At 54.9% G+C, this 25,627-nt stretch overlaps 2 protein-coding genes across 2 annotated transcripts; both read right to left on the reverse strand.

Annotated features, from left to right (window-relative positions):
• Positions 1–726: 726 nt before the first annotated feature.
• Positions 727–7,586, reverse strand: LOC141966226 (protein SCO1 homolog, mitochondrial-like). The gene is given in 7 exon segments (XM_074918657.1): positions 727–945; positions 947–1,027; positions 4,968–5,083; positions 5,197–5,289; positions 6,180–6,377; positions 7,226–7,330; positions 7,427–7,586. Coding segments are annotated over 7 exon segments (801 nt in total). The 3' UTR covers positions 727–897.
• A 1,100-nt stretch (positions 7,587–8,686) lies between these two features.
• LOC141966227 (fas-binding factor 1 homolog) lies at positions 8,687–17,791 on the reverse strand (the record flags this gene model as incomplete). Its single annotated transcript, XM_074918658.1, has 19 exons — positions 8,687–8,858; positions 9,591–9,715; positions 10,345–10,457; positions 10,817–10,949; positions 11,055–11,192; positions 11,387–11,563; positions 11,882–12,061; positions 12,459–12,566; positions 12,698–12,813; positions 13,112–13,251; positions 13,535–13,642; positions 14,159–14,332; positions 14,755–14,855; positions 15,034–15,159; positions 15,566–15,586; positions 16,250–16,694; positions 16,811–16,913; positions 17,282–17,415; positions 17,637–17,791. Coding segments are annotated over 18 exons (2,556 nt in total), but the record flags the coding sequence as incomplete, so codon positions are not given.
• Between the last annotated feature and the right edge of the window lie 7,836 nt (positions 17,792–25,627).

The following is a 25,627-nucleotide window of genomic DNA, read 5'->3' on the forward strand; positions in this document are numbered from 1 at the left end:
ATACAAAGTTCTGATGATATACTGGTCAATCCTAACTAAGGAAAAAGAAAAATATATATTGCTTATACAAAGCAATCTTTGTTTTCAAATGCTGCACTGCATAGAATTTATCCGACAGCCCTATGCATGGCCACAGACCCCCTTTATCCACTCCACTCCACTACTCACCATAGCACAACCAGGCCCAACTACGCATGAAATTATTTAGACCGGAAGAAAAATCTATTTGCAATCCATTATTCACTTCCTTATTAAGTTAACAGAATTCACCTGGAAAAATCACCAAGAAAAACAGCATTTCATTTCCGTATTCAAATGAGGAAGAGATCAGGCACACTACAGGGCTGGTCCTATGTGTGGAAGCTGCTGACACTTTCAGTGCTCTCCACCTTCTCAGACTTGATGAAGAAGTCCTCTTAAGGCTCTCCTGCTTATAATGTTGTAACTGCCCCTCCCAGAAGGCAAAAAAGTGCAGAAAAAAAAAAGAAGGCAGAGGTCCTCTGAGAATGCCATGGTCCACATGACTTTTCATCAAGTAATCCTCCTCCTGCAGTGACTGTCCTTCGCTGATGTCTTGCCAAGAGACACCAATTAATTTTACCAGTGATACACACGTTCTTCTCAAATGAAAAGCGTTTTTTGCTGCCAACAATGTTTCTGAGAAGTCCCGAATTTCATTCTGTAGCCTACCCACTGCTGCACATAATATCCGTCAGGAAGGCTCTACAGAGATTCTTGATAATGGTATTTTGCAGAAGTATGGTTGCCTTTCTCATCTGGAAGAAAGGAAGCATGTGGTGACAGGATGTTACACTTTATGCTTCTGCTTTAACCCAACGCCCAATTACAGCCAAACCCGCAGGTGATGTTCACATCAATCTTTGAAGAATTTGTGTTTTAGGATCTGTACTTTCTCATGTGTGCAGCAACAGAAGCAGAAATCTCAAGCGCTCCTCTTATTCTGGCCGTAATAGTCCACAAAGTCACCATCTGGCCCCAGGAGGTACATTATTATTGTGTGATCCACCTGCAAGAAAGCACATTGTGGCTTGATAAAGGAGATCACAGAATCACAGAATATCAGGCTGAGAGGGACCTCAGGATCATCTAGTCCAACCTTTCCTGGCAAAAGCCCAGTCTAGACAAGATGGCCCAGCACCCCATCCAACCAAATCTAAGTGTCCAACGTTAGGGAACCCATCACTTCCCTGGGGAGATTATTCCAACAGCTGATTGTTCGCTTTGTGAAAAATTTTCCTCGGGTCCACTTGGAATCTCCCCAGGAGTAACTTCTACCCATTATCCCTCAGCTTTTCCATGTCACCCTTTGTAAAATGGGAGTGTCCATCTTCTTTGTAGCCACCCTTTAAATACTGCAACATCCTGCTCATCTCTAGTCAGCAGCACAGTGTCCCACTCAGCCTTTGGTTCAGCTGTCTGACAAGACTTCTCACCAAGCAGCTAAAGCAAGATAAGGAAAACCTCAGCATCACCTCAGCGATCTCTCCCTGTTTTACTCAGGAAAATAAACAGAGAAAACGAACTGCATACTCAGAATGTGAGAAGGAATACTTTAATCAGACAAGTCTTCCCTAAGCTGCAGGCACCCTTCCTGCAGCACACACAAGGCTGGGGCAAACTTGCAGGCTCGTAGTCTTTCCCCCTCACTTTTCCCAATTCCCCTCTACTTCTCATGATGCTCCATGGCCCCCACAAGGTCTTCAAGCTCCTGCTGCTAAAATGATGTAAATCCAATATAAAAAGAGGTAATTCATTAAATCGAGTTCACTGTCAGTGCAAACAATGGGACCGAGAGCATCACTGGGATACCGGAGTTGCACATCGAGGACCTGGTGCAGAGGGAATTACACGTGCTGGGAAGGGGCTCCCTCTACTGTCTGAACTGAAAGAACCTTAAAAAAGGTTCAAAGTCATGATTAACTCCACTGTAAATTTATTTAAAATGCCACTGCAAGTACTGTCTGCATCTAACTGTGACAACATCTTTATGAGCAAAGAGACAAAGTACTGAAAATGGAGGCCATGAATCTGTGATCGCTCAAGTGCCTACATCGTCTCACTGCCACTGGAGAAAAAGAACCGAAATGTACTTATGCACTGAGAGTACAACTGTGTTTGAAGTTAAAAAAAAAAGAAATCACATAAACATTTCCACAAGCTAAAAGGATGCATACAATTAATGGCACTTCTGCCACTGAAATAATGCTTCTCAAAATGTTATTGAAGCAGGTTTAACCCAAATATTTTACTCTAGTTTCCAACCTAGATGATTCTACGATTTTCAAGATAAGATCACAAAATCAAGTTGTAAGAGACATTTTAAGGAAGCTGAATCACAATTTAGAGCCTTCAACTGGAAACTATAAAAAAAAAAAAAAATGCTCTGAGCAGGCTACCTGATTAACTCCCCAGCCCACGGAAGATTAGATACAGTCAGGATGGAGTGCAGTTTGTGCAATGCAGAAGACCACTGTTTCTCAAGGTGTGTCTGAAGCCTGCACTGTTCCCACTGTATAAGATCCCCATTTGAGTGTCAATGCAATCGTGTAAACCACAGAATAAAACAAGTAAATTGGATATCCTGGTGTTGAGAAATATAAAATTGAGATTATTGAATAGGAACTAGTAACATTCAAGTATTACTTGAAAAATTCAGATGTTTAGAAATTATAATTTCCAAATGGTCATCTCAGTGCTCTTTTGAAATCAAAACAAGCAGTGAAGTTTAATGCTGTAGTGGACCTCTTCCTCTTCCCCACCTCCTACTGACAGAGCAGTAATTACCTGGGTAAGTCTCAGGCAGGCACAAACCCAGGCTCAAGCTCTCCCTCCCAGGTCTGTTGCTGGTATCCTCTTTCCATCTTGTTTCAGACATCTGTGTCCTCTGGCCTTCCTGCCTCGCACACAGAGCTCACAGCCTCTCGAAACCAAGAGCCTACGACAAATCCTGAGAGGTGCAAGTATACTCTTCCTCCTTGGTACCACGGCTGGGGCTCCCAGGCTGCTCTCCTGCTCCCAATTCCCTGGCCTGTCTTCCCTGCTGCCCTTCCCTTCTCAGACTCACAACCCTAGCACAGACCAGCAGTATTCTCCCTGGATCCTGAACCCCTTCTCCTACTTCCTTACACCTCTAGTCACATTCTGCAGTTCGGTTTCTCTCCCCAGCCTCCCTTGAAGCTGCCGTCATCTACAGAGTTATTTTCCATGGCTGAGCCCCTGTACTTTCCCTTCATGGCCATGCAGAACCCACATGTGGTTTGCCAGAATCCAGGCGTGGTTTACTCCCTCAGGAGCAGCACTCCTTCAGCTTTTCCAGCCTCCTTCCATCATCTCTCATCAACTTCAGTTCACTGACACAGTGTCAGATTCTACTGATGTTTTTCCCCGCTCCTGAGCGGGTATCCTTTGCCAATCCTGTTCCTGTAACACAGTCTTGCATTTCCACCAGCTCCCTTTTAGAAATCTGATTTTAAGTAGTACTTTTAGATTGATTTCAGATTGATGCTAGATGGATTTAAACTGGTGTTGAATTTCTCCAGCAAGCTTCTCTCCTCCACTCAAATACAGTATCTTAGACACAGACTTCTGTAGCTACTGACTTGCCGCTTTAAGCCAAAACAGGTTCTTGGTCTCTCAATTCATACCCCTTTCAGTAATGTAGAGCAATGCATATCACCAGTGCGATTCCACCTTCTCTTTACCGAGATCATCTGCTGCTGCTCTCGCTCTTTCTACGCACCGCTTTTTTGTTCCACGTGCATAACTTATTCGCTGCAGTCAGGTGTTTTTCAAAACAGATTAATAACAGACAATACTGGACTAGACCAAAACGGATCTTCCTCAGCATCCTACCTCAAACAGTGGCCAGAAACGGTTGCTTTAAAGAGGAGTATAAAACCAAAATATCCTATCTTCCTCTGTTCCCAGTTTCCAAACACTTTTAGCCCACAGGCTTCCCGAACTAGGCAAAGATCTCTGTGCATTTTGTAATCCTCAACACACTGCTTTTTCCAAAGACTAACAGGTGTCCCTGTGGACTCCCACAAACTTCTGTCATGGGCATCCATAGGAGGGATGCCACTTCTCACATGGCCACTGCAACAAGAACCATCATCACCTGTTCACTTTTGAACCTGTTTTTAGTCTTCCCTGATGCACTTAGTTCTTGTAATGAAGAAAAAAACCAAAAGATCAGACAACACGTATCCTCACTTGCTGTATCACTTGTACCTCCTTTACTCTTCCAGTCTGCTCAGGATGTGGCAAGTCAGAAAGGCCTTGGCAGCAGCTCTGAGCCCTATAACCAGTCCTATTCACTGCCAGAGGATAAGATTCTGACTGCCCAGTTTAGCCTCACTTAAACCTCCGTTTCCCCTTTCACGCTATTACTCCACATATTTTATGCTAACAATTTAGCATTAACATCCCTTCTCTTCGAGGTCATTTGACACAGGAGGAAGATCTCCACGGTATCTGCAGGCAGGCTTTGCATCACCCAAGTCTCTTGCCAAGATGACCCCGCTCCTTGGTAGGTTTGGCAGGGAAGGAATCGTGACCTGATTTGCCTCTCATTTCTCTCTCTTCCTATTGCCTTAATTTCCCAGTTCTGTTTTTACTTTGGAGCACAGAGGAAAAACAGATGGACAAAAACAGTACATGACAGAAAAAAGTTCAAACTACTGCCAGGCTTGCTAGCTCGTATGCTATTCTGTAGGCAGGCCTGGGATTCCACATTTTTAAAACAGGTTTCAGTGAGGTTCTAAGCTTGTAAGAAGGCATCTCGATCCCGACTGAGACCTCTAAAACAGAGCTCAACACATCAGTGCAACAGGGTTCTATCATGCAAGACTTCAGCACAGACTGCAACAGCTGTCTTCTGACTTTAACATCTAGACGTTGCTCTTATCCAAAGTCCTTCATTAGGCAAAGGCTCTACATTTACTTACTATGTAATCACTGTCTTCATCTTTGGGACCTTCACTGTAATACGCACGGTAAGCTTTGGCCACTTGGTCAATCTGTGCCTTGGTACCAGTCAATCCAATCAGCTTTGGAGAAAATTCTAGATAGAAAGAAGAGATGTACACGTTTTAGTGAAAAGAATCCCATCAAGAGCCTCCTTTTCAGTGCTCTGTATTACATGCTATAAGACATCAAGGAAGAAAAGAATAATACCTTTAACATATCTGGCAATGGCTTCTTCATTGTCCCTCTCAGGATCAAGGGTGATGAAGGGTGGGGTCAGGTTAGGCAAAGATGGAATTCTATCTGTGACAGTAACAATTATTGTTTTTCTTAGAGAACTAAAAATCGTTCGTCACCTCCCTTTAAACAAGCTCACAGCCAAACTATCATAACATCAATCCAAGTCCACCCTAAGGCCATTTTGTGCATCTTAATTTATGTGATTTGTGAATGAAGCAAATGCTGTGAAAGCCACCGGTCTGTGCTTGGGCTGGCTGCAGCTACACTTCCAGCCTCTCAGCTGGAGACCCTGCCCTGCTTCGGAGATGACAAATGGGCTCTGATGCAGAAAATACATGATGCATTTATCATTTCAAGACAACGAACGTACCCTTGTGATGGTGGAGTGGGAGGGTGAAGACACAGTTCAGGCTCTTCCCCTCACGTTCCAGCCACAGCTTTCACTCTATGTTCTTCCTATTAGCCCACCCTCCCACCTCCCTCGTTACTATTACCCCTGCTCTGTAACTCTTCAGGGCCTGCAGGCTGAGAAAACCACCTCTATCACACAGCCTTCCCCCAGCCTCTGTTCCACAGCACACTCTCAGAAGGGACTCTTGCAGAGAGTTGTTCTCAACATGAATAAAAGAAAGAAAAAAACCTTAACACACCCCACAACCACTTCTTGGCAAAACTCCAATGCAGTGGCACCGTTCCCTGTAACCTGTCACCATCACGTTTTATTACAAGGCCCCTGTTGCAGAAAGATCAGTACTGTCGTTCTCTACATGCCAGATCCTAGTGACGGGCAGATGGACGGATGTCAGTGTCACCTACCAATTAATTCAACTACTGAGCACCAGGCAAGCTTTTTTTTTAAAAAAACCCATCAGTTATTATTGTTTGAGGTATTTTACCACAACAAACCTGAAGCTCCCATAAAAAGCACCACTATTCCAACCAAATTCCCATACCAATTTCATCTACCACTTCAATCATCTTCTCCAGGTCATCAGGACAGATGTCAGGGCAGTGTGGGAAGCCAAAGTAGATCAGCACCCACTGGCCGATGTAGTCCTTGCTGGTCTTGGGCTGTCCCTCATGGTTAATGAGTGAGAAGGGACCTCCTGGAAGTGGTTTCCCAATGCCTCGGTTCCGTTCCTTCTCCAGGTCTACAAAAAACCAAGAGGGGATCAAACACATCCATGCCACAACCCACGCTGCTTCCAAAGAGAAGCTTCTGAAGCAGCTGAGATTCAGGAAACCTCTCCAAGTCACAGCCCGGGATGCTGAAATGTCAAGATCTACCAACACCCGTTGTGCAGAAGCTCCATGTGGACAAGACTTGCAAAAAGCACTCCATTTTAGTCAAAACTGTACGCATCACTAAACTCCTTTGAAACATAATAATCTCGTTCACTATCATCTGATAGTATTTTTATTTTTTTAGAAAAAAAGACAACAAGGAGAAAGCCAGGTACCTGGCTTGGTATGAAACAGAAGACTAATCATCCTTTGCAAACCGACCATATCGCAGAAGCTGTAGCAGTTCTGATTGGAAACACTAAAAACATGAAAATGAAACCCATGGGCAGCTCCTGCAGGAGAGTAAAATGGGCACACACAGTACCCTGAGTGAAACCAGCAGAAAGCCCCCGTGTGCTGCATCGACTGGCTGCAGCGTGCGTGACAAAAACCCAACCACTCCAACCGCGAACGTGCCTTTAAAAATTTGAGAACGCTCAACCTTGAAGGTTTTTTTGACTTTCTGAAAATTTTCTGTGGCACATCTATACACGTAGGCACAGAGCAGCACTGTGTAAAGCACACCGTGATGCAGTGGGGTGCCCGAGTAGATAAAAGACATCCGAACGCACAAAGTACATCATCTGAATGCAAACTACAACCCTGCGGAGGCTTCTCCCGCCTGGCCGCACGCCGGCAGCCCAGGCCGGGCCCCGCCGCGGCAGCGCGGCCTCCCCGCGGCGGGCCGGGTCCAGTCCCTCCCCGCCGCACTCACCCTCCTCCTTCCGCCGTTTCACCTTCTTCGTGGCGGCCAGCAGCCCCCCGCACAGCACGACGGTGGCCGCCAACGACCGCCACGACACCAGCAGCCGCGGAGAAGCTGTTCAGTGACTGAAAGGGGGGGACGGCGCGGCCCGTCGCGCCCGGCTCCGCCGCCGAGGAAGGACGCGGCTCGCTCCCTCCCTCCCTCCTTCACTCACCCTCCTCTGCCCGCCCGGCCTGGGGCCGCTTCCCGGCGGCAGACGGGACAGCGGGCGGCTGCCGGGCGCGGGCGGCGCGGCCCGGCCCCTCGGCGCGGCCGCCGGCAGCCGCCAGCACAGCCCCGGCCGCCCGCAGCGAAGCGCCGCCGCCGCCATCTTGTGTCCCCCGCGCTTCCCCCTCAGCGAGGGGCGGCCTCCCCAGTGCCGAGCCCAGGGCTCAGATCCCTTCCCTGGCCCCGCTGGCCCCGCCGGTGCTGACACAAGCCAGGATGCCATCGGCCTTCTTGGCCCCCTGGGCACGCTGCTGGCTCATTATCACCCCCCAGGTCCCTCTCTGACCGGCAGCTCTCCAGCCGCTCCTCCCCAGGCCTGTAGCGCTGCTGGGGGGCGTTGTGGCCCAAGGGCAGAACCCAGCCTCTGGCCTCAGTGAAACTCCTCCAGTTGGCCTCAGCCGGTTCTAGGATTTGATTTTCATCTGCACTTTATCGACGAAGCTTAGGAGCAGGGCATGGCACAGCTGAAAGGCTTCTCCCCACAGCACACGTGGAGGGTGATGGAGGCTGGGTGCTGTGTCTTACTGCAGGCCCTGGTATTGCCACACGAGCCCAGATGGACAGTAGCACAAGGCAGAACATAATTTAAAACAATCTATTTAGATCCTAGATTTGTCTTATTTTGCTCTCAAACGTTTCCTTCCTACGTGATCAAATGAAGCGTTTTGGTGAAATATTGAGTGACATCACTTACAAATAATATAAAATCCAACAAAGTGCTTTGGGAACAAAATACCCGAGAAAGTCTAAATTGAAAAATGTGAGAAGAAAAAAAAGGGCATTAGAAAATTTAGATGCACACGCACATAATTCACCGTAATGCCCTCTCTTCTTCAAACAGAATACAAATGATCTAGTCTTTCTTTAATTTTCATGAGCAAGTGGAGAAGTTTTCCTTCTATCTTAACTTCAAATAATGTTTTTAAGTGTGAAGATTTTGCTCTGATCCCGTGCATCCCAAAGCAGTAGCAGGTTGGCTTCCACAATACAACAGCCCTAGTGCCTGGCTCAGCTTCACTGGCCTTGCACAGGAGGATATAGCACCAATTTTGAATGGAAACTCACAATTCCATTTGAAACATTCTGAAATAGGATTTTGAAAATAGAAGTATATTTAAATACATTAGACACTACTGGTTACAGCACCAGAGGATTTTATTCTGTTTTACATTTTCATGCAACAGCGATGAAAGCGATGGGGGTTTAGTTCATTATGACAACAGCCCCAATAACTCATGCAACTGCAGCAAAGTTCTGTGTTGCTCTAATCCTCCTCCAACATGTAGCCTCTTCAACCAGGCCCACAGAGTGTTTCTTTGTCCAACTTGTGGCAACACTATTTACATTAACTCTGCAGCAATGGAGCTGGGAAGCCCTGGAAATCCAAAGAGAAGAACACATTAACATTCTCACATCTGTGATTGCCGCCTTTGCTCTTTTTCAGCATCTCTTGCTGCATTAGTAATATCTTCTATCTCAGTTTGGACTTGTGCCATCTCAGGTTCGGGCTGCTGCTGCTTTGTATTGAAAAGGCTGCTGTTCTATAAAGGAGAAAAAGAGAGGCTCTGAGTCTCTTACACAGAGAGACTATGAATTACTATTTGTTCTTGCTCTGTGCATCTCTAGACCAAACACAGGTCTGTCTGAGCAAAGCAAACTCCCTGGCTGCGGAGGAGCCGCACACGTTCAGCGGCATCCAGGAGCTCCCGCTCAGCCACTTTCCTCGGCGGCTGGCAGTCAACAGCCGCAGGTCCCTCTCTGACTGGCAAGAGAAATGGAGGCCAAACAAACTGCGGCTCTTGACACAGGCCACTTCACATCTGCTCGTAGCCGTGGTGAAGGATCATGCCAGTGGCTACAGGTACCGCCCCCACGGGAACAAGTATGAGGGTGGGAAGCTCAGGCAAGTGGGACTTTGAAGCATGGTCAAGACAACCTGCACTAGTGACGAGAAATTCATCAAGGATAGACTTTGATCTCCAAACCCTAGAAAAGAAGTGGAACACCCTGGAACATAAAGAAAAGGTCTGGGATTGTGCTGACGATGAAATAGCGGACAACCTGGCACAGCGAACAACCGATTAATTAATGTGGCAATGAAACTAACTTTGGAGTGTCCTGGAAGGGAACCCAAGGGGCGTCACCACTTCAGCCTCGCACAGAAGCGGTGTTGTAGGGCGCTTTCTTCAGGGACTCCAGGAAGAGCTGCTCCTCGTCTAAGTAAGCGCGGTTCTGAGAGGGGAAGGGGGCAAAGGGGAAGGGAAGAGAAAAGAGAGGGATGGATGGAAGAGGTATCAGAGGGTGCCACAGAAGGGGGCTGACAGTCCTGGCTGTCACTCAGGAGGGAGGGAGGGAAGCATCCCAAACCCTCCCTCCTGCAGTCAGCAGTGGGCAGGTACCACCCGTGGCACCCCCTGGGGTGTGGGGGCTCCCCCCGCCCCGAGCCCACAACCTCACGCTCTGAGCAAGACCCACAGCGGAAGCCTCAAAGAGCAGCCCCGCCTGGGGAAGGACCCAGCAGGGAATCGGGGGGCCGACGGGAGAGGACAGGGACATCATGAAGCCAGAGGCCAGCTGGCTCCTCCCAGCCAGGGACACGGCGAGGACAAGTGCGACCCCACAGTGCCGAGGACCTTGTCCATCAGCCTGAGACCAGCTGTGAGGAGCCACCCGTCCTTGCTTCTGCCATCCCTCCTCTAGGTGCCCGGGTCTTCTACAAGCCCGCCCAGCCCCACAGCTCAGTAATGATCTTAGCCACAGCCTGGGCTGTCTCCCACCAGGCTCAAATCAGGTTTCACCCAGCCCTGCTCCCACCCAGCACGTTTGAAGCCCCTTCCCACCCCAGTCGCCCACCACCTCACCTGCAGGACCCGGAACTTCATCATCGCCACCGTGGCACTGAGCTCGGCAGAGCTGGCAGTGGCCACGAGTTTCTCGAGAGCGGCCTGGAGCGCCTCGACACCTCCCAGGCTCCCTATGGAACAGAAGCCTGATTGTGTGGTGCTGCCACCATCAGAGGATCCGCAGATGGAGACAACACAGCATCCCTTCGGGTGCTGCCTGCGGGTCCCTGCAGCAGGGTCCTCCCCGCGCTCCCAGGGCAAACGGGCTTTAACCCACCACCAGCCTCTCCCTTCCTGGCCCCTCTGCCCTCTCCTGGCACTGCCCTGGCTCAGAGCTTCGCTGAGCTCCTTCACAAGACGAGGAGGCCAACTCCTCCCGTCTGAGGCTGATACGCAGGGGAACTAAAACAGCCCCCAGGAGCAGCCCAAGCCTCCCAAGAAGGGGAGTACAATACGTCCCTCCCCACCAGCAGCAAGCACGGAGCCTTACCCGGCACACTGGAGGAGCCTGTCAGAGGGGCACTCGAGTCCTGCCTTGCGGGCCGCACCATCGTGGGGCGGTTGGACACCTCCTGGCGCAGCTGCTCAAGTCGGCTCATCTGCTTAGCCATGCTCAGCCGACCCTGCCCCGTCCCGGGGAGAAAGGGAGAGAGAGAAGATGTCGGCAAAGGTTCGGGCCCTTGGCACGGCGGCCCCAGGCCCAGAAGGGAAGCCGAGGGGGTACTTGCCTGCTGCAGACACTCTTCCTGCTGCCTGAACTGCTCCAACTGCCACTGCAGGGCCTGCAGCCTGGACTGGTCCTGCGACTCGGCCCTGAGTGCCTCCTGCAGGGCCCGCTGCCCTTCCTCGTACTTCTGGGAGGAGAGCTGCAAGGCAGAGCGGCTGGGGAGGCTGGGGACAGGGACCCTCGCTGCCCTGGGCCCAGCAGGACTCCTTCAGGCGTCCCCTCCTTCCCCTTCCAGGACAGGCTTTCCCTCCCTGCTCTGGGAGGGCAGTGGAAGCCCAGCTTTGCTGCCAGCCCGTGCGCAGCTGGCAACGGCAGCGCAGACGCTCCGCTTACCTTGGTCATTCTTCTCATCTCCTCCTCCTGCAGCCGGATGCGCAGTGCAGCCTCGCTCACATTCTCCCTCTCTGCCTTCAGCTCCTGGCAGAGCTTGTCCTGCAGCTCTTTCTCCCTCGCCAGCTGCTCCTCCCGGGCTCTCAGCGTGTGGGCCCACATCTTCACCTTGGCCCACTCCTAGGATGGGCACAGGGGAAACCAGCGCATGACCTGATCCGTCCTGGATGCTCTCTCGTGTCTTTCCAAGAGACGGGAAACATCTGCCCCGGATGAGCTTCTCGTGTGTGCCCCTCTGGGGCGCAGAGCAACTCCACTAGCTACTCCAGCAGCACCCTCACCCCCCGGCCTCGGGCTCTTCCCGGAACAGCCTCATTCTCACCACCCCAAGCGATGTCTCTGCCTCCAACAACTCGACGACTCCCCTGTAGGCAGGACCCACCCGGCAGCCTGCCAAGCGGGTGCTGGAGGCCATGGGCAGGGGCTCTGCTGCGGTACCTTGGCCAGGCTCCTCTCGGGGCCCTCTCCCTGGGAGGCCACGGGCAGCGCTCGGGCCGTGGCCTGCTCCTTGCTCAGTGGCTGCTGCTGGGCGTCAAATTCAGCCCGCTCGGCCGCCAGCTTCTGCAGCTCCCCCGCGTGCTGCCGCGTCACCGCCAGCCGCTCCTGCAGCAACGCGCTCTGGAGACGTCGCCAGAGAGGAAGAGAGAAAGCACTAAGTCCCAGTTGCTGGAACGTTTTTCTCCTTTAAACCCACCTCTGCCACTGAACCTCGGCCAACACCCAGAGGTTGCTTCAAGCCCCCGGCGCCTGGCAGGAACCCTGCGCGGAAAGCTCTGGCCCCACGCTCCTCCAGAAGCTGCAGCACCGTGCACGCACACGGCAGCCTCTCGCACCCGTGTGCCAGAGGCTCGATCTGAGGGCGATTCGCCACACAACTGGGTGTGGGATTGAGGAGGCAGAGGAAGGACGCTGCAGCCCAGCACCCAGCTCTTTCCTCTACCACACGCCGCAGCGCAGCCCCGCTCAGACTCACAGGACCTGAGAAAAGCACCTGGAAATCTCCGCCCCACCTCACCTTCGCCTTCTCCAGCTCCACTCGCTCCAAGAGCTGCCGGGTCATCGCTTGTTGCGCCTCCTCCAGCGATTCCACTTTGGAGCGCTCCGCCAGCAACCTCTGGTGCTCCTGGGTTCAGACACAGAGGAGACACAGATGCCACTCGCAGGCTCCAGCCCAGGGACCGCCAGTGGGCAAGACCCACGGCCCATCCCCAGACAGGAGGGCTGAGCTGGGCAGAGGGCACAGGGCGGGCTCACCTCCAGCAGCCGAGTCTGCTCATCCAGCCTGGCCTCCAGTTTAGCCACCATCTCCCGGAACCGGCACCCATCCTCCTCCGCCTCCCTCTGCTGCTGACACAGGCTGTCCTGGAGCTCTGGGGAGAGGCAGCAGCGGGGCCGTGAGCAGCACGAAGAGGGAAGTCCCACTCTGTCTACCCCGTATTCACAGAAGAACTGCACGCGCTTGTGCTCAGCACCTTCGGCACATCCCCCAGGACACCATGTTGGAAAGGAAAGACCCTGAGAAGCCCAGTGACCGAGGCAGGCAAGGCTCTGCCAGCCTTGGATCCAGGCCTCAGCCTGACTCGGAGCACCTTCTCCCCATTTCATGGGTGTCCCCAGCCCCGGCGGGGACCCCGTGGCCATTTTGGCGCAGAGGAATGGCAGACATACCCTGGAGACACTTCTCCTGCTTCTGTGTCCCCATGGCCAGCTCCTGGGAGGTCGTCTGCTGTGTGGCCTCCACCTTCCGTAAAACATCACAGAGGGTGCCGCAGAATTTCTCCACCTGATCCACCACACCGTTCAGAGTCCTGCAGAGAGCAGCGAGGGGAGGGTCACCCCGGGGGGACACACCTCATCTCCCCACGATGGAGAGGGGGACGTGTGGTGGGCCAAGGGCCGGGCAGCCCTGCCCCGAACCCTTCTGGGGCAGAGCAGAGCAGTATTCCTGCATCAGCAGAGCTCAGCGTCCCTGGAGGCAGGGCCTGGGAGAGGGGGTGGCCTCTGGTGCCACGGTCCAAGGCTGCTTCCCTGGAGCACAGGGAACACCGCGGCCAGGGACCAACGCAGGGACACAATGGCAGCCATCGGTACCTGGTGTGCGAAGTGGCGCTGGTCACCGCCTCAACCTCCTGGTCCTTCAGACGCTTCAGCTGCTGGAGCTGCTGCTCGTGCTCTCTGCGCAGCTCCTGCACAGACACCCTGCAGGACACGGGCAAGGAGCCCACCACGGGCTGTTACAAACTGGGGCTCCCCAGGACAGGCAGTGGGGACGAGGCTTGGTCAAGGGCCTGGGAACCAGGTCCCAGGAGCTGAGCTGGCACGGGGCTCTGTCCCCGGGCACCCACCGACAGGCATCCGCACTGGGCACGGACCACAGCTGGAAGAGAACGGGCTTCTCCACTAGAAACTGATTTCTCATTGACCCCCAGTGTGTGGGCAGCAGTGACTCACTGACCGGGATAAAAGGGGGTTGGGGGAGATAAAACACTGGGCTCAGCATCTTGCACAATACAGCGCGTTCACTCGGAAAGGACGTCTCCAGCCACGTCTCCCTCTATCCGGCTACAAAGCAAATCCCCATTCCAAACGCCACCAACTGCCCACAGCCCAGTGCTTGTGGAGGCTCCTGTCACCCTGGCCCCAAACCACTCCCCAGTTCCTCTGCCACAACCAGCAGCACCGGCCCCACACCTGCGCTGCTCGTGCCACTCTCACCTCTGCAGCTCTCGCAGACGCTCCAGCTCGGCCAAGTGCTGTGCCAGCAGCTCTGCCCGCTCCCGCTCCGCCTCCTGCCTCTGCCCCTGGAGCTGAGCCACCAGCTGCTCCTTCTCCTGCCGCAGCCTCTGCTCTCGCTGCCTGCAGGTCTCCTCTAACATCTTCGCCTGGCTCCTGCCCGCAGGAAGAAGAAGTGTTACCTTCAGGTAGGAAGAAGTGTTACCTTCAGGGCAGCAGTCGGCCCTCTCCACCCACAGCTCACACGGGGATTTCAGAGCAGAGCGGCGGCGCTGGGGGTGCGGGGAAACACGTGGCTCTCCGCAGCCTGAGCCCTGCCTGGGGACATGCTGGCCCTGGGAACAGCTCCTCCTCCTTCTGCCCCACAGGACAGGGTGGGTGAGAGCAAACCCTGCCCTTGGCTCATCTGTGGGGCTCCTCTCTGCCCACACCAGCTCCACACCCACACAGCTCTGGGCCTGCCCGCCCCAGGGACGGATCTGGGCAGCGCCCCAGCGCTCCCCCCCCCGGGGAGAGGGACAGGGCTGTAGGCAAGGCCCGTTCAAAGGAAGGGAGCACGTGCTCTCGCCTGTGGGTACCTGTGGGTGCTGTCGAGGAGATCCAGGTCCTCCTGGTGCCGCTGCCGGAGGATCTCCAACAAGAGTTTGTCCTGAGCCCGTGCCAGCTCCAATGTCTGCACCTGCCGGGCACCCGGGGAGAAGGTCCTTGTGCCGCCCAAGGGACAGAGACCCCACAGCAGCACTTGCTGGCCGCAGCCTTCTCTGGACGGGCAGCTTCCTCCACTCTGCCTGTGCCCCTGATGCCACTGGGAGCAGGCGTGGCTCCTGCTCCCCCATCCAGCAGGCCATGGGGCTCACCTGGCTCTCCAACTCTGCTACGCGGGCCTGGGCACGGAACAGCGCTGCCCGACAGCCCTCGTGGAGCTGGGCCGCGGGAGCCCCCAGCTTCCTCTCATGCAGCAAGCCCAGGCCTGGAGACTCTGCCTGCAGGGACACAGATAAAAGACACAGGCCCTTCAGCATCCGGGGCTTTGTGCTGTGGCCATCAGCCCCTAAAGGCAGGCACGTGCCCCGTGGGCAGCTCTGCCCGGCCTGTGCCTGGGGAGCTCTCTCAACACTGCGCAGGCAATGCAGGGCTGCAATGCACACGATTTACAAAGCAGCCACAGCACACACGCTTTGGCCTCACAAATACAACTCGGGGCATCTCGGGGCTCTCCAAAGCCTTGGCCTGCATCAACACAGGCTCCCAGGGATGCAAAGCAGGGCACAGCCATCCCCCTGCCCAGGGAGCACAGACAGGGCTGGGTGACCCTGAGCTGGCACGGGAGGGCTCACGATCACCACCCCGATCCTGCACCTCTCGGGGGCACAGGCCCAGCACACCTACCTGAGCCAGCGGGGCAGGGCCCTGTGTCTCCTGCTCTCCCGGGAACAAGGCTGCAGGGACTGAAAAGGGAACAAGTCTGTGATTCAGACAGGCCAAGGGCAACCACTCCCTCCCACAAGGATGAGGGCCTGGCTCTCCTTGGCAGAGCGAGAAGGGTCCTGCTACACTCTGGCAGCTGGGGATGGGGACAGAGGCTCAGATAGGCTCATCCAGACCCGCATTCCTACCCCACCCCACGCACAGTGGTGGGGACTCCGCTCTGCAGAGTAAGTCTGGGGGAAAAGCACAGCTCCTCCTCCTCCTCCATCAACTAGGGAGGAGGCTGGGTCCCCTCAGCCACTTTCAGTGGCCTCTCGAGTGGCGCTCAGCCTCAGCCTAGGGCAGGAGGGGGTCTGCCAGCACACAGCGCTAGTGGCACGAGGGTTGGGGCAGCAGGAGGGAAGAGGGAGAGAGAAGGGACAGCACGAACTTAGGCCCACCCATTTCTCCGAGAGAGCAAGTCCCCAGCAGCCCCCTGAAACCCCACAGGCAGCACTGTGGAGCTCAGTGTGCCCCGGCACCGTGTCCCCACCACGCCACAACACGGGCATGGTGGCATCCTGCAGCCTGGCAGCCCCCTCCAGCAACGGCTGGGCAAAGCCCGGGCAGCGCTCGCATGGACAAGGGCGATGCTGCGGCTCTGGCCTTTTTGTGGCTGGTCGTTCTTGCAGGGCCGGGGGGGACCCTCTCTGCATTCTGCTGCCCAAACTCGACAACCACACAAAACGCACCTGGGGCGCTGGCATCTCCGGAGGGATCCCGCTGTGCTGCCTCCGACGGCTGAGCCTGCGCTTGGGCCTTTTTGCGGGATAAGGCAGCGCTCAGCCAGTCCTCCTCCTCCTCCACTGGGGCAGGTTTAGCAGCTGCCTCCTCTCCAGCCGGGAGCTGTCTGGCGGGGCCAGGCCGCCCAGCTGCTGCAGGACTGGCCTTCGGTGGAGATGACAGCTCCAAATCCAGAAAGTCTTCGTCTTTCAAGCCCCGCCAGTCACCTCGATTCCTGCGGCCCTGCACGGGCCTCTGGCTGGCTAACGGGGGAGCTTTGGAGAGGGGCTCTGCTTTAACTTCACCGTTCTTCTCGGCTGAAAACCTGCTGTGAGGAGAAGCAGCTGCATCCCTGCCTGCGAGGGGACACCGGGGACCCTGCCCGCTCCGCTGCGGGGGCAGCGTGGCCGGTGCCTGGAGCTACAGACACAGAGAGCACAATACCTCACAGGCTGCCTTCTTGCCGGCTGGCCCTTGGCTGTGGAGGCCACTGAGGGCTGGTAAGCTCCAAACACATAATCCTCCTTGCGCCAACCCTCTTCCTTCTCTGTTCAGACAAGTGGCCTTGACTCAGCACCCAGAGGAGCAGCCGGCTGCAAAGGCTCCAGCCCTCCTCCTCCTCCTCCCGCCCTGCAATTCCCACTGATGTTGCTGCCTCCGGGAAAACACCGCTGGAAACCTCGTGCCCAGAAACCGGACAGCAAGGGGTCTCCTCAGCACGGCTGGGGAAAACTTTTGTTGGAACTCAGCCCACGGCCAAAGGCAGCCGAGTTACAGACCCTGTGCAAAGGCTGCCAAGCTGCCGCAAGGGCGCAAAGGGCATTTCCCCTGCAAGGGCAGTAGAAATCGAGCTCGCTCGCCCAAGCCAGTGCTGCCACCTCTGCAGCCCGTCCCAGCATCCCTGGCTCTGCTCACCCGGCTGCTTCTGGTGGTACTTCTGTGTGACCTCCCGGCGCTCTCCCAGGCCAGGCTCTTCCAGGATTCTGGACGCGGAGCCTCGTCCCAGCAACTCGTCCAGCATGGCGCGGGCTGGCCGGACCTCCTCTCTGCTGGGGACACAGCGGCAGATGGGTTTCTCCCAGAGGCAGGGCTCTTCCTCCTCACACAGCCTTGCCAGCCTGCTCTGGCTCTTCTCTGCCACACAAGGCTGCTCCTGCCCCTTGCGCAGACCCACAGGCACAAGCTCAGCATCCCCCACCCACCATGGTGGCACCATCTCAAGACACAAGCCATCCCCTCCTTTATTCCCGCCCCCCTGCACTGCCCTTACTCTTTTGCCTTCTTGCCATCTCTTCCCGGGCTGCTGCCCAGTCCCATGGCATCCATCAGGTCGCTGATGTCCTCGTCAAAGGGGATCTCCTTCCTCCTCCACGTTGGGGCCGCGGTGCGCAGGGGCGTCTGGGCTGCGCGTGGCTCTGGGGGGGGTGAGGGAGAGAATCACACATGGTAAGAGGTTTGGAGCTAGGCTTGGGGGCTTGTCTCCCTTCTTTTTTTTCTTCTTTTTTTCCCCTCAGCAATGGGAGAACACATGCCCAGCTCCTCCTGGTGTGTCCCTCACCGGAAACCCCCCGTGCCTCAATTCCTCTGCTGAGATCCTACTGCCTCTGAGAGAAGCGTCAGCAACACCCAGGCCGGTGCTTTGGGTGAGGGTCCTTCCTGCGGCGCTTCCTCCCAAGAGCACCCACCAGGGCTGGGCTGCAGCACGACGTGCCCCCCGGCTTTGCTCCAGCTCACCCAGGGCACCCGCAAGCTCTTCTCCCGCCATCCACCCGCTCCCCTGGCCCGGCTCCCCCCCAGCCATGCCAGACAGGGGTCACCTCTTCAGCCACACCCCGTGGTTCCCCCCGATACCCCACTGCTGACTTGGCTGGGCTGACACCAGGGGCAAGCCTGGCCCCCCTCAGGCCCAGCCCTCAGGGTACCCAGGCTCTCTCCCAAAAGTCGCGTTCACCTCTGCACCTTCCGCGTCCTCTGAAAGTAATCCGTCGAAGAAATAAATCCTCCACTACGTGGGACCTGCGACACAAGCCCGGGGGTCAGCAGCAGCACCTGTGAGCTCAGCCAGGGCGCGTTGGGGACAGCCAGCCCAGGTGGCGGCAGGCGGAGGGCACCGCACGGGCACACCGCGGCAGCCACGTCGGGTGACAGACAAGGAGATAAAAGAGTTCACTTCACCCAGCCAAAAAGGACTCCTCTTTATCAAGGAGCCTGCAGCTTCCCGCTCAGTCACCGGCCACAAGCAGCCCTTCAGCTGGCAGTTCTCACCCCACAGTGTCTCAGAGCCCCTGGGCAACCCCAAAGGTGCCGCTTCAGTGTCCGGGGCTGCCAGAGTGCCCCAAACAGGCACCTGGGCTTTAGGTGAGGCGAAGACCTGAACTAAGGGCAGGTACTCTGCCCCGGTCTGGGGAAAGCCCGCAGGAAAGGCCCGCAGGACCCCCACAAGCAAACCCCCTCGGCGGCAGAGGCAGGCGAGCGTCTCTCTGCTCAGCAAGGAGACGACGCCTCGGCTGCACCTCTCAGACAAGGCCCAGGAACCATCGCCGCGGCCAGGACCCCACCTGAGCCCGCTGCCCCCCCGCCTCTGGCCCCGAGTTCCCACCACAACAAAGCACCGACGGACACCGAAGGGAACGCGCCCCAGGCTACGAAGCGTGGAAACTGCTCTGGGGGTTCGCAGCCTACGGAGGAAGACAAACGCCCTCAGAGAGGGGCGCAGGTCCGGCTCCTCCTTCCCAGAACACGCCGCAGCCAGGGGCACGGGGCTCCAGAGCGCCCCACAAGCAAGAGCAAAGCCCCTCCCGACCCCGATGGCTGGGAAACGGCCCCTCAAACGCCCCGAGAGATCCCAACTCCGGCGGCAGCGGCGAGCACAGCCCCTCCCGCCCCCCGCGGGGTCCCTGCCGCCCCCGAACCGAGGGGCCGGCGCCACAAACCCGCATTCCCCGGGCCCGCCCCGGCACTCCCCGCACTCACCACCGCGGCGGCCCGGCCTTCCCCCGCTCTCCCGCCGCCTTCCCGGCTCCTGCCGCTCTCGCCTCCGCCGCTCCCTGCAGGGGCACAAGGGTCTCCTCAGCGCCCGGCCCGGCCCGGCCCGCGGCAGCCCCCGTCACCTCCGGCCCGCGCGATCTCCCGCTCCTGCCGGGGCCCCGCTCAGCGCGCCCGGCCGGCCCCGCGCCGCTCCGCCTCGCCCGCCCGCTCGGAACAAGGCTGCGGCGCTGCCCGGGAGCGCAGGAAGGAGCGAGTCCCGCCGCCGCCCCGGGGAGCCGCCGCCGCCGCCCCGCTCCGCCTCGCCTCGCCTCGCCGCGCGCCCAACGGCCCAACCGCCGCCGCTCCGCACGCGCCGCGCGGCCGCGCTGCCCTCCCGCGCGGCTCTTAAAGGGACAGGCACCCCCCGCGTGCTGAGGCGGGGGCAGCGCCGGGGGCAGCGCTGCGGCCCGGGGGCAGGACGGGGCTGGAGAAGCTCTCCCAGGGCCGCGTTCATCCAGCCCCCGCCTCGCCATCAGTCTCGCACCCGGTTTTTAAAAGAGGAAATGTCAATCACAGGTGAAGCCTTCAAAGCTTGGGAGTGCCCCAGGTAAGCTCTCCTGCTGGGCACTGCACCAAGAACGTACCGGATTGTTTAAAACCATCTGTAGGCAGCCGTTGTCTCAAATGCTCGGACTCGGGCCGTCCAGTATGTCCACAAGCTGCAGCCTCATTGCCCGCTCTCCCCAGCCCAGCAAGGGCTCGTAGCTAAAAAAATACACATTCATTCCCTTCAGATAAGTCATTCTGGTCCATGAACCGTGCAACCCGCTACAGCAGCCGTTGCTGTTACGCGCCTGCGATGTGAAAAGGCCCCACTTTTCACTACAACAGCCACACTCCTATTTCTAGCAGTTCTCCATCCTTACACGAAAACATTTCTCAAGATAATCGTTGCTGTAAAATCTGATCAGAAGGGAGCCCGTAGCAAGGGCGGAGATGGGTCTGTTACGCTGCAAAGCCCAAATGCTGAGAGGCTCGGGGAGTGCAGATGAATCTGCACATCTAGACTCTGGCCTTTTTTCTTTGCTCTTAAGAGCAGCACGCGTTAGATTTTTCTGGCTCAAGAAACAAGTGAACAAACCTTGCTCTGTTTAGACTTGTCTGTTCCTTGGAGCCTTTGAATGTCTGACAAGCTGCATGAATAGGGATGACAGAGGTTCGTGCAAGTGAAAATCACAAAGTGCCACGATACATCTAAAACTTAAACGTCTTTTCATAAATGACAATGAGAGTTGAATGAGGAGGACACTGCAGGTCTTTCAACCCAAGCAAGGAAATTCCAAAATTTCAGCAAGCACAAGAAAGAGTACTGCTTTTATTCCACGTGTCTGAAGTTTTTCAGAAAGCAACTGCTTCAGAAACACACCGTATTTCACTCTGGCAAAGTGGCTATTTTTCCCACTCTGCAGAGATCACACAGGAATAATTTGTCTCCTCTAAGGGACAGAGGCTGGGCTGCTGGAGAACGGCTTGCAGAGAGCAAGGCCATGGGTCTCTGCAGAAGCCGATTGCAGCCATCGGAGGTAAACGAAGGAAAAAAAACAGGGTACAGTTATGCTAACAAAGGACTGTTATGTTAACAAAGAGAGAAACTAAGGTACATTATGACCTGTGTATGATAAAGGAACGGCCCTGGGAGAAAAATCAGGTTCAGAAGAGGGAAGATGTTGTGACATGTCTGAAATGCCACAAGGGGCTGGGGTATTATAATGTAGCCTGTTACATGTATCCAATAGATTCCTGAGCAGTATGCACGATTATTGTAGAGTGCTTATAGAAGGGGTGATTTCTCTCAATAAAGTAGAAGCTTGCTCTATCATTCACATTGAATCGGCTGCTTGCTTCCTCCGCCCGCCGCACTGGGCCAGACTCAAAGCAGGCTGCGGACATCTGGGTGCCAGCTTCTGGGTACTGGATTCCAGGGTGAAATCCAGACTCTTGGGGCTGGACATGAAGCTCCCTGTGCTGTGCAGAGGATCGTTAAGCACCTCAGGAGGATGGTTCACAAAGTCTGCTAAAAGAAAGGGGGATCTACTGAGCGTGAGCTGAGAACCAATGCTGAGCACTCAAGCCTGGAGTGTCAGTCCCAGAGCCTGTCACTGCCTTCGGAGAGCTTGAGCAGAGCTCAGCCCCTCTGACCGGCTCTGGCTGCCCCCAGCAGGACCAGCAGACAGGACACTGGAGACCCGAAATCAAACCTCTTCTTAGCCTGGGGATTTTGGGCTGATGTTCCTCACCTTCCCAGCAGAAGTGGAGACAGGTGTTAAGAGTCGGTGTCAGAAGCAGGGGTGGCAGAAGGAAACCTGGCTGCGGCTCGGGAGCTCCTGGGCGCAGCTGGTGGACACCTTGCTCCCAGGACGTGTGGGTTTTGGTCCTATTCCTGTAGAGAGACACTTCTTGTTGCACTCCCTGGGCTGAAAGACAGCTCAACCATTTCATCTAAACCCCAGGATCATGCAGGATCAGTCTCCTACCCACAGAGCCATTCCCTACGGCAGGTCACACACCAGTGCCACCTCTGCACTTGTGGAGGATCCTGCCAGCCCTCAGGAAAACCCAAAGCTGCATCTTCTGGGGCTGAGCAGTCCGAGCAAGACGAGCTCAGGTCTTGGGCTTGCTGCTCTGAACCCAGGTCACTGTGGTCCACCACAACTCAATTTGGGTGCCGGTGGCCTGGGAGCGAGGTTTTAGCTGCACACCCATGTTCAGAGCAATGGCTCCCTTTAACAGACACCTTTTCAAATGTGAAAAAAATATAAACTAAGTTAAGAAATGGTGTGGTGCAAATGCAGAGATCACTGGGTGAGAAGCTGTCAGACTTCAACCTGGTCCCATCCCGTCACTGCTGCAAGGCACCCGGAGCAGCGCAGGCACAGCCCAACAGGAGCTGGCCCATGGATGCAGCACCAGTAGGGATGGGGCTGCTGGGCCTTTCTAAAACCAGTCGGGTCTTACAGGGCACTGGAAATTACTCTAGTGAAGATGAAGGTCTAATTACAGAGCTTATATGTAAATTTGCTAGTTTTTTTCTCAGAAATATATATTACCTGGAAAATGAGCACTCTAAGAAAGCCAGAGGCTGGTGTCACACCCTCTTCTGCACTGCAGCTCTGCATTATAGCGGCTATTTCAAAAGGTAGTAAAACCACCTGGAATAAAGCAGATTATATGTGCATCAAATTGCAACTAAGACAAATTATCACTGCAGCTGTTTTCTGACACAAGGAATTGTGCTTATTGCTGCATTCCTCCTAGGGTTCACCAGCTTCTGGTTTCAATTACTTTCCGCTTTCTTGAATATAAAAGGACTAGGCTGACCTCTTCCCTGCTGGATGTCTACGATGAAAGTTTTCATGAAGAGATCAGCAAAATACATCCATGATTTCTGGGGCCGAGGCTCGGAGCGTGTGTGCTGCAGGGAGCTGCAGGGAGCACACTGCACACATGCACAGTCTAGAGCAGGACGGGATCTTTTCAACAGGGGAAAACAGACCCCAAACCAAAATGAAGACCACAGACTCTGTGCCAATACCAGGCTGTGCCACACTGATCTCCCTGCAAAGCCCTTCTCTCCGATTTCTGGTTCTGATTCACGGACACAGGCTCTACAACTCAAACAGTTATACAGCAGGGATGTCTACTCCGGTGCCAGGGTGCAAGGGGATTTCTCCACAAAGCTTGCACAACCACTGCACATTTGACCAGAAACTGATCGAGTGTGGATATACATATTCATTGGATGACATAGCACAAATATCCATACGCATAAGTGAGGCTGGGTTAGTTCTAGAGCCTGGTGTCAGCAGTTTATGTTCTCCGCCTTGCCCATTGACTCCTGGGGGGCATCTCTGGGCCTGTTGGAGGAAGGCTCACAGTCTTCCTCACCTTGTACTTTTCCACCGAGCATGTGCAGATCCTCTCAGCCAATTTCTTGAACAACAAGAGTGGTTCCAGCTGGTTTACCACCTCTGTCTTATCTAAAAGCACCACTATATCAGTTTCTACTGCCCATGCATGACTATCCAGCCACTACAAAGACTAAACTAGTTAGAACCCATCTGCTTTCCAAGGACACGTTTCTTATTTTTGCCAAACACAGTAATTCTTGCTAAGTTTCCACAGAAAACTGCTGTTTTGATGAAGACAGTAGCCCTTGGTAAGCCTCCACAGAACAGTCAGGGTAGGCAAGATTATTAAGCAATATTCAGAAATCACTGTGAGTTGCTGTGAGTTGCTCTAAGTAAATAAGCTGCAAAGCAGGTGATCACTTCCCTGCATCACTGAGGTGAAGACCACAAGGGTGCTATCACAGCGAGCCGCATTGCCTTGCAAGGCTCTCTAGCCCTGGTGTGGCCAGGAAGTTTTTATTGCTGCCCTTCATTCACATAAGGGCACCCATGGCTCGATATACCCCCCCAATTAAAGGTGGATTTACTGGTCGGTGTCTGTCTAGTTTTGCATAAAGAACTTGAGGAGAACAAGGAGGTTCTCTAAGCTGTAGCTGAGTGAGTCCCCCGGAACGCTGAAGGAACCTACTGTATTAAAGTAGCAATACACAGCTTAAAACACAGAATGAGCTGGTTCTTGCAGAGACAGGTGTCACCAGTCCTGCCCAGGCCTCCCCAGCACAGATCCTCATACTCCCAGGAACACGTACAACTGATGCAGAGCTGCTACAAGTCAGAAGCTAGATACTCCATGAGCAGCATAGCTTGCTTTAAAACAAATCAGTTTCTGTTTGAACCAAAGCAAACCTTTTGAATTCTCTTCTGGGGGGGAAATGGTTACCTTTTTGCTTTTCTTTTTAGGCCACAAAACCTAAGAGCAATCCAGTAAAACTAAGCTGCTTATCAGTTCACATCTAATAGCAAGGACTGTGGCCATTCCCCCCATAGCACGGCCCAGAATATCTGTTCCCTAAGTGCACCCTCGCTGCCCCAAGGCTGGGGAGCTCCTGAGCAGCCCCAGCACACACAGCCCCGGAGCCACAGCTCTGGCATCTTCCAGGATCAGGGACTGGAAAGCCTCGGCTGCAACTGGCAACCTCAGTGCATCATGGCAAGCTGTTCACAGCTCTGTTGGACTCCTCAGCAGTCTGCGTTTTGTTTGACCTGACTGAGGATACGTATACGAGTTTGCAGCTAGGTGGTAAAGAGCTCAACTCAGCGCTCAGCCGTCAGCTCCATCCTGTAGTTCACCAAAGAGCACGAGAGGGCCCCCCCCCGCTTCATCCCACAGTCCTGGCCGTGGGCTGATGGGAGTGCAGCTTCCTAACGCAGGGTCAGTGCTTGGCCCACACAAGTCTGATGGAGTGAGAAAAGGCTCAGCAAATGGAGATACCTGCACACTGGAGAAAGGGAGGAAGAGCTACAGTATCGCAAACCACGCACAGCCCTGACCCAAGATCGAGACGAGGAAGACCTGCTTTCTTCCTCAAGCTGCTCATCGGTAACAAGCAGCAAAGATTAAGCGATTCCGGGTGGCTGCAGGAGGATGCTAAGTTTCAGCCAGCTTTCTGAAATGGCCAGGCATCTTTGCCTCTGCAGTTCAGTGCCACCAGCTGCCGTTTCCAAAGGCCTGCCACAACAACAGCCTCATGGTGCCACAGCCTGCAGTGCTGGCAAACAATGCTGCTCAGTCTGGCATTGCCAAAATGCAGCCAAGCAGGGCTGGCTGTGGCGTTTCTATCAGCACTAAGGCACCTGAACCTGGGGTGCTTCAGCAGCCTGTGTCTCCATCAGCTGAACCCCCACGTGAGCAGCACCACACTGCTCACCCCAGCAGAGGGGGGCAGGGAAAAACAATAGGGCCGAGAAGAACCCAGAGGGATGTAGGGTGTAGGGCAGCCACAGTGGAGGAGACACAAGTTGCATGGCCAGGTGTTTGCTCAGGTGTACCCCTCGGTCTTCCCTGCTCCCCGCTGTTGCCCCCAAGTCTGTCCCTCCCTCGGCCTCACGCTGAAGGGAAATTGCTACATTTACTTTTAACGTTAGACATCAGTTGTGTTTTACTAGCTTTTACTTTTCATTTATAGTTTTTCCTAACTACCCTCTGTAGTCATTACCCGCTTGTAAGATGCTTTGAAACCTGTAACTCCTTGCCTAGGAAAGATAAGACAGACCTTGGACACTCTGAAAAACTCCCTGAGTACATCCCCAATCGCATAAACCTAAAAAACCAAGTGTCTAAGTTGAAGACGCCAGTGTCAAGATAAGTGACTGGAAGCTGGAACAA

The sequence above is a fragment of the Athene noctua genome, chromosome 14 (genome assembly GCF_965140245.1).
Source record: "Athene noctua chromosome 14, bAthNoc1.hap1.1, whole genome shotgun sequence".
Lineage (NCBI taxonomy): Eukaryota > Metazoa > Chordata > Aves > Strigiformes > Strigidae > Athene > Athene noctua.